Genomic DNA, 8,720 nt, shown 5'->3' on the forward strand with positions numbered 1-8,720 from the left:
GAAGTAGACACATAACAGGACAATGAGGAAAACTTGGCACCAAAAAGAAACCTCACAACATTTCCTTGTACGTGTATTCTCATTATGTTCAAATTTTGCGTTCGGCGGGCCAGATTAAAAAGCATGTGGCCTTTAGGTCGTAGTTTGCCCACCCCTGTGCTAATCACCTAAACCTTTTAAATCAAAACTGAATTCAAATTTTGTTTTCACTCCTTAGTCTGTTTCTTCTTGTGATTTGTTATGGGAAACTAGCAGCAATGACAAGAACATCCGCCTGATTGAAATGAATGAGTGATGACGTCGTGAGCATTTACAGATGAAAGCAAAAGTTTACATTGCCAAGCTAAGTTCAGCATCAGGCAAAAATACTTTCCTCGAACAGTTGGCCGAGGGCAATAATGTACTCAACTGTCGATTTGTAAGTAATTGACGTCTCTTTCGCAATGGAATGTGTGAGTGCCGATCAGGCTGGACCTCTGCTTGCTTAGGTATTTTAGTTTGAAGTGGTACTACTAAACAAAGTGTATAACTGTGCTTTTTTCAGTTTTTTTACTTCGGTAATGTCATCCTTTTAAAACAGTGCTGGGCAACTATTTGGGGCGCATTGGGTAAAACATTTGTCCATGGGCCCGGTCCTGAAGACCTATCCTATTTTTTCATAAATATACATTCATACACATCAGGGGTTTTCAACTCTTTTCGAGGCGATTTCAAGGCCAATTTTTTTAAGAATTGGCGCGCCCAGTTTGATATGAATATTTTTGCAATATTACTGAGGTTGTATTTTTGAAGTATTTCTGTTGTAACATTTCTGTAGTCATATTTTCGTTTTACTGTAGTAGTATTTATATAGTATGTTTCGTATCTTCAGTATGAAGGCAAAATAACATATTAAGTCACTGTTATTAAGCACTAAATTTGATATTGAGTTTTTGACTAATTTTGCAGTATTTTTGTAGTAGTTTTGGAGTGGTATTTTTTGCTATGGACACACAAAGGGACAATGGGCCAAAGTTGGCAACAAAATAGAAAAATTAAATAGTACATTATTTACTATTACATATATTTTGCCAATTTTCGATCGACGGGTCGGATGAAATTATCAACACAGGCCTAGAGTGTCCTCTTGCGGTTTAGTGTGAAAATAATGTGTGAAATGATCAGTACTGGAAATAATGCCGTGATATAGGACCACAGGGTAATTTTTTGCATAACTGGGTCATGTAATTAATTATATTTTCCGCCATTAGAACGCTGTTACCCTTATTGACAGTCAAAAGCGGTGCGTTACTTTGAATGAAGGGGTGTTCCGCTCTCCACTTAGTTGTTTACGTGACGTCTTTTCCGATAATGTCACCATTCAAAATAACGACTATGATATAGTTAAATAGAGATTACGAATACAGTGTTTACTAATGCGTCAAAATAAAAGGAGAATGAGGGCTGAGTTGCGAAAAATGTGAGCACTATATCTGAAAGCAACAGTGCTGTTGTCTTTGGTGCAGGAACCAGCTCGTGTAGCTTTGGAACGAAACGGCTTTATTAGCCGGTTCTCAGAAGTGAACGAAGGGAGTCAGTTCCCCACCAATCAACAGCTGGTTCATTCCGAGATGCCTTTTATCCCATGTGATTGGTCAACATACATTTTTTTTTCAATGATTCTGTGTTTTGGACTTTAGATCTTTGAGTATTAAAAAAGGTTGGAGTTGTTTTGTGTTTTGTAAAAAAATGTTTGATTGATAAATATTTTAATTATATTTCCTGTGTTTTTCAGCATTAAAGTTTTTATAAAAATGTATAATGTATTCTTTTATCTCCCTTTATTCATTTTTTAATTGTATTTTTTCTTTTGTTCCTTTTTTTCCTTTTTTGTCTTTATTTTTCCCCCCATTGTTTAAGTCATTCTGTGTATGTTACAAAATAGTTGGTAATGTAAGGTTTAACCTGAACCCCTGTTCAGTGAATCCAGCGGAAAAAGAAAAAGACGTTTTTTTTTCATTCTTTGACATACAACTATTTTTTAAAAGTAACAGAAATAGTGACTTCCCCTAGTAATTAGTTACTTTTACTTTAGAAGAATTCAGTTACAATCTCAGTTACTTTTTGGAAGAAGTAGTGAGAAACAATAACAAATTAACAGGTGCAATAAATAGTTGTGAACATTTCTATTCCAAATCACTTTAAAACACAACTTGCTTGTCTCATTCTTACCTTCAAACTTGCATCCTTTACTTCAGCTTCGTGATCTTTTTGAGCATGGGTGGTTGTACTGAATGTGCTGGTCTTCTGCTATAAGTTAGACGATCCCTGGCCTCTTTTCACACCAACCCAACCCGTTTTGAAACATCTCTGTCTATTTGCAGTGGCGTTGCCGACTCTGGCCGGGCAATACCCCATTTTCAGCACCGCCCCAGCTAAATTGATGGAGGATGGTAAGGTGCACGCTGTTGAGCACCTCATCAACCCTTTGGCCATGCAGCACCCAGAACACACCGCAGTCTCCACTCCCGCCGCCACAGTTCTGCCCGTTTCTACTCCTCCACCTTTTCAGGTAGGGGTTTTAATGACTACAGTAGACCCCCAGAATATGATTAAATGAAATCGGCTTAATTAATTACAAGACAACAGAGTTTAAAACTCTCGGTTGTCATGATTACTGATGTGAGGCACCTGAGCCTGCTCCTTTGGCGCCAACTGCCTCGGACGCTGATTGGCTGTCACTTTTTCTACCTCCGTCTCCCTGTCTCCGGTTGTCAGTCCGTCTGCGAGCCTCAGCTTATGCTAGGCAAGCTTTTCGACCCTGACCCACTCCTGTTCTGATTCCCGTCTATTTCCCGGCTCCGACCCCTTTTCTGATCTAGAACTGTTTTTTTTCGCTCTCGACACCGCCATCGCTCGCCACGGAAATACCACTTCCGCGTCTGAGCAACCTGCGCCCCGCGACCAGCGATCTACGGATCGTGTGTACTATCCTTTCCCTTTTTCCCAATAAAACTAAGAGAAACGCAGGCAAGTGGGTCCTGTCTCCGTTCTGGTCCTGAGATCGGTATCCCAAATATTATTCCCAATTTACCATAAATGGAAAATAGTGGATTGACGTCAAACCCGTCACTCACACTGAATTAGAATATATTTTAAATGTCTACAGCAGGGGTCGGCAACCTATGACACGCGTGCCACTGCTGGCACGCGAGGGGTTAACCAGTGGCACGCGAGCGCATGGCCAAACAACAATGATTATATTTTAAAAATGCGCATTTTTACCTGGAATTTAGACATTTTCAGTTGCTCGTGTCATGGTTGCCATGGCGCCCAATTAGCCACGCCCGTGTGTCTTGGTTGCCATAGTGCCCAATTGGCCCCGCCCCTGTGGCGCCAGCTGCGGCACGTTGAGAGATTGGCTTTCTGTCTATATTAAGCTCAGCGCTCTCTTGCTTGCTTTGTCAGCCCGTCAAAAGAACTTCTGCCCCACAAGACGTGGGTTCTGACTCGGTCCTGTTTTCCTGTTGATATTTCCAGTCCGGTATTGTTCCCGTTTATTTTTGTCCTGTTTAATTTCGGGTTCCAGTTTTGTTTCCGTCTGTTTTTGTCCGGTTGTTGGTTTCTCCAGTTTTTGTTCCCGTCTGATTTCTCCTGTTTTGATATCCTGATTCGTTATCTATCTTGTCTGTCCCGTCCTGTCCGGTATCGACCCCATCTGTCCGGTATCGACTCGGGCAATTGGAATCGTTCTCGTCGGTCTCTGGATTCCTGTCTTTCCATGCCAGACCGGCTGCCTAACGTGCATGACTCCCCATTTCCCATAAAATAAAGGCTTGTGTGAGAACGCCACGCGATTGGGTCCTGATCCTGTTCTGGTTCTTGACAGAGGGGCGTGTTATCTAGAGGCTTTACGTTAGCGCGTCTCCTCCTCTGCTTTTAACCCAGCCAACGAAACACACACGCGTGTGATAAATAAACGAATCATGACGGCTCCTCGAGCGAAAACATCTCGTTCTCTCCATCCAGCGTGGACAGACGAATGAGGCTTTGTGCAAAAAATCACCGTGCTGTTTTGTGCATTATGCCTCGAGAGCGTTGTACCTCCCACTGCAAGTGTTTAATGTCATTACGAGACGAAACATAAAATGTGCAGTGTCTAGGTACCCACATATATATATATATATATTACTGCAAAACATTGACAGAAAAACTGTAGCGATTATTTAAGTCTTTAATGAAAAAAACAAAAAAACATTTAGGTCGGCACTGGGTGTATTCCTTTGAAGGCACTGGGGGAAAAAAAGTGGCCTTGAAAGTGTCTGAAAGGTGCTTGACTTTGGATATAAAAAAGGGTGTAAAAACCCTGTATCAAAGGCTCCATTCACTTCCCCTCCTTCTTCCCCTTCCCCTTCAGGGTCGTCCCATTACTCCGGTCTACGCCATGGCCCACAACGTGCCTCGCATCCATGCGGCCGGCGGCATTTACAGCGCTGGATATGTCCCCATCACAAACTATGCCGTAAATACAGCAGCTTTAGCCGCCCTGCAGAAAAACGCCGCCATAGCCGCCGCTACATACGGCGGCTACTCTGGCTATGCTATGCCGCCGGCCTTTCCAGCAACCGCCTTCCAGCTGCCCATCCACGACGTCTACCAGTATTGACGTGCTGTGGCTAGCGTTTGCATTTGCATTGTTCTGCCTGTGACTGACCTATAAAAAAACACAAAAAAATGAAAAGAAAAACAGACCCACAGACTCGAGGAACCCAATGTGGGTAACGCTTGAACAAAAAACGAGTTGTGCCAGAGCGGGCCCCACCAACAAACTTGAAACAAGGGCCATCTAAGTGCACACCTGATGTAAATAGTACAGAAGAAGTCGTCGTCGGATGAACGAAACTGGCACAACAACGCCGCCTCGTCGTCAGGTTCCTATAACACAACCATGAAGGTACATTCAAGTATTTATGAAGAAAAGACATGTATTCAAAGTTATATTACTGTAGCCTTAGCTTTGTGTCTTTGGGATCAACAAAACTTCGAAGAAAAAGTGGAGAAAGAGAAATTCAGAACTACAGACGGGAGAGAAAATATAAACCCGGAAGCAAAATGTTTTGTTTTTACCACTGGTGTATTTTAGCATCTTATTGTGTAGGCTAGTGTTTCTTAACCAGTAGTCCACTGGAAATGGTTAAGTCTTATCGAATGTATGTAATTGACAATTATTTGCAAAAAAAAAAAAGAGCATGTCTACTACAGATTGCTATTTTTACAATTTTCTCATGAGGAGGTAATTCGGGGAAATAACTATTGTAAATAGTTAGAACTGTTTGGGAATGAGGTTTGAGCCCCAAAAATCTTGTTTTCTTTTTTTCCCATTTTGTATTATTTGTACTATTGTTTTAATATAAAGCAGTGGTCACCAACATGATGCCCGCAAACACCAGGTATACCCCTAAGATCAATTGAGTAGCTCATGTAAGATCACCTAAGACTGAACATTTCTTATTTATATTGCTTTTTTTGTTTCACTCATGAAAAGTGAACAAATAGAAAAACAAAAATGGAGGCCATTTCTTCCTCCTTAAGTTTAACGACAGGTGGCATCTTCATTTTGGTGCATTACCGCCCTTTAGGCCTTTTTTGTATGGACGTTAGAGAATGCATGCAAACAACGCATACGTACATACACTGCAGTCTGTGGATATGAACTCGTTCCTTGCCTTTGACAACTATAGACATCAATTTGTTTTACCAGAGGTGCAAGAGAATGTTTAAGTGTGGCCTCACCTCAGTGCCTTTGTCATTTGAATGCCTTTATGGCCTGAATTTTAATAACCTTCCACCGTGCGTGCCTTTGATAATTTTGAGTTTGAAAAAAACAACAATATTCCCTTCTTTTTTTTTTTATCTATTTTTTTGCATCCGGGTAAAGTTAAAGGAACAGGACAAACAAAATTCATGATATTGGGTTTAATGTACAACTTTTTAATGCATCCAAAAAAAGAAAATAACACAAAACCAAAATGAAAAAAAATCACGTTTAATTGAAAACATTTTAAGGCCTTTTTGACCTTTTCCTGAAACCTTCTATGATTAAGATTTGAAATGAAAAATCGTTCAGTTTTTTTGCATACAGACAGGTAAAGTCAAATTACTAGGACAAACAAAATAAGTAAAATTAAGTTTAATTGAAAACATTTTAATGCCTTCATGGCCTTTAATTGGGTCTGAATTTGATATTAAAAAAAAGACATTACTTTAGTGGTTTTAAGCTTTCTCATACGTTAGCAAATTGCGATTGCAATACATATAGGAAACGTCAAAAGAACAGGACAAAATTTTTTTTAAAAAATCTAGTTTAATGAGAACAATTTTTGATGCCTTTGAACAAGTCTTAAATTTAAATAAAACGAAATTCCCTTTGTTTTTTCCCCTAAATGTTAGCATATTTGCATTGCAAAAGGTACAGGTGAAGTCGCAAGAAATGGACAAATGAAATAAATAAAATCAAGTTGAATTGAGAACATTTGAATGCCTCAGTGGCCTTCAATTAAGTCTAAAATGACATTCCCTTTGTTTTTTTAATATATTTTATTTTATTCATTTTAGGAAATTAATACTCCAATACATAAAGGGTCAAGTAAAAAAAGAACAGGACAAACAAAATTAATGCAATCAAATTTAACTGAAAACATGTTTATTGCCACCGCGGACTTTTTTTTCCAACCTTCCTTTAACAATTTAGTGGGAATTTGAAATAAAACAAAATTCCGATCGTTTGTATGTTAAGTCAGGACAAATAAAATTAATAAAAACGGAGTTTGCTCTCCATTTTAAAACATCCAATGACTGCTTTAAATATTTTTTTTCCTGTAAGATGACAAAACATCAGCTTATATTGAATTAATATATACAAAACATAGATTGTCTTTGTAGTGAGAAGAAAAGGTCTAATATATTTGAAAACTTTTCTTTATAAACGTCTAGAGATTTTTCATGAGTAACAAAAGTAGTTCTATGTTTTTGATTTCTTTCTTGCCAAAGTGTTTAATAGTTGACAACATTCATGTTATTGTATTTTGTGTGAAGTTCTTAATTATTTTTTTTCTTATTGTTTGTATTTCTGTATATTTGAACTAGAATTGGTGTTTGGAGTGGGTCTTTAAGCTTCGATCCAACGTATATGGAAAGACAATAACTTTGTATTTCTCTTTGATGAAAGTGGAGCATGGTCTTGATCAATCTACAAAAAAAAAAAAGATTTGTGTTTGAAAAATGTCTTGGTTCTTACTCCAAACTGCTTTTTTTTGACTATTGTATTACAGTTTTAAGTACACAATAGCTTAAACCGTCCGTGTACCCGAAAAAACTTTCCACATTGCCAAAAAAGCTTTACCTTTGTAGACTTATATAGACTGACTTCTGTTTGAGAGGTCGTATTGAAAATAACATTTTTCCCTTGCTTTGTTATATATTTATAGTAAGAAATACATGAATAAAAGCATTTGAAAAAAACTGGGTTTTCTGAGTTGATCCCTACTAATCTTTCTGATGTTAACTTTGACTGCTACACTTTTTAAATGTTTTTAATAATGGGTACGTTTACTCAAAATCCTGTGGGAAAAAACGGAATCTCGTTTGAAACTCAAGCTGAAGTTTAAAACCCTAAAAACGCGTTTAAATTGCAGTTCAGAACCCGCTTTGGGAAACAGAACCATGGTAGTAAACACTAGAAATGCTTTTAAAACCTTTAATTGGAACCAAAATCCTGTTTGGAAACCTTAAAATGCATTTAAACACAAAGTTAAAGCTGAAACCCTTGTTTAGAACCCCAGCTGCAAGTAAAATCAAACCCGAAAACGCTTACTTTCTTGGTAAAATGTCCCATAGTTGAAAGAATTCATGTTTGAAATGTCAGTTGGAAAGCCCAAAACATGCTTTAAAACCTTAATTTGAAGCCCAAACTCTAGTTTGACTTTTAAACCCTTGTTATAAAACCTAGAAACACATGTAAACCATAATTGTTGCAGTTTAAAATACCAGTTCAATTTAAAATATGCCAAAGAACCTTTATTTGGAGCCAAAACCCTTGTTCGAAACCTTAAACATGGTTTAAACACAATAAAACGCTAATTTGGAGCCAAAACCATAATTTGAAACCCGAGCTGCAGTCGAAACCCTAAAAACACTAAATCCCTAATTGGAAGCTGAAACACTAGTTTGAAACCCTAAATACACTTTAAATACCTATTTGAAGTTGAAACCAAAGTTTAAAATCCTAGCTGCAGTTTATAGCTGTAGTTCTAAACTCTAAAAACGCTTTACACCCCTAATTTGAAGTCCAAATCCTGGTTTGAAAGCTTAGTTTGAAACCCTAATAAGACTCTAAAACCTTAATTTGAAGACGAAACAGCAGTTAGAAAATCTATCTGCAATTTAAACCCCCAGTTTGAAACAAAAAAACCCGTTTAAACCTTAATTTTGAACTGAAACCTTTGTTTGAAACCATAAAAACGCTTTTAAACTCTAACATGAAGCCCAAACCATATTTTGAAACCTTAGCTGCAGTTTAGAACCTGAGTTCAAAAACCCTAAAATGCTTTAAATCCCTAATTTGAAGCCGGAACCAGAGTTTGAAAGCCAGAGATTATAGAAAAAATGAAACACCTATGCTGGCGGCGAAGTAATAAATGTTTTGCAAGGGTAAATGACTTTGGCACCAACCTTGGTGAAAA

The 8,720-nt window shown here is 38.0% G+C and overlaps 1 protein-coding gene across 14 annotated transcripts in view; it reads left to right on the top strand.

The window, feature by feature from the left end:
• rbm47 (RNA binding motif protein 47) overlaps positions 1-7,504 on the top strand; it is a 73,893-nt gene extending 66,389 nt beyond the window's left edge. For all 14 annotated transcript variants that reach the window (XM_088342805.1, XM_088342803.1, XM_088342808.1 and 11 more), the window contains 2 exons: positions 2,364-2,551; positions 4,397-7,504. In XM_088342805.1, the coding sequence (XP_088198931.1) occupies positions 2,364-2,551; positions 4,397-4,645 (437 nt within the window). In that variant the 3' untranslated portion in view covers positions 4,646-7,504. The remainder of the gene's footprint in view (positions 1-2,363; positions 2,552-4,396) is intronic.
• The last annotated feature ends 1,216 nt before the right edge of the window (positions 7,505-8,720 follow it).

This window comes from Urocampus carinirostris, chromosome 8, assembly GCF_059441175.1.
Source record: "Urocampus carinirostris isolate Australia breed hairy pipefish chromosome 8, RoL_Ucar_1.0, whole genome shotgun sequence".
NCBI lineage: Eukaryota > Metazoa > Chordata > Actinopteri > Syngnathiformes > Syngnathidae > Urocampus > Urocampus carinirostris.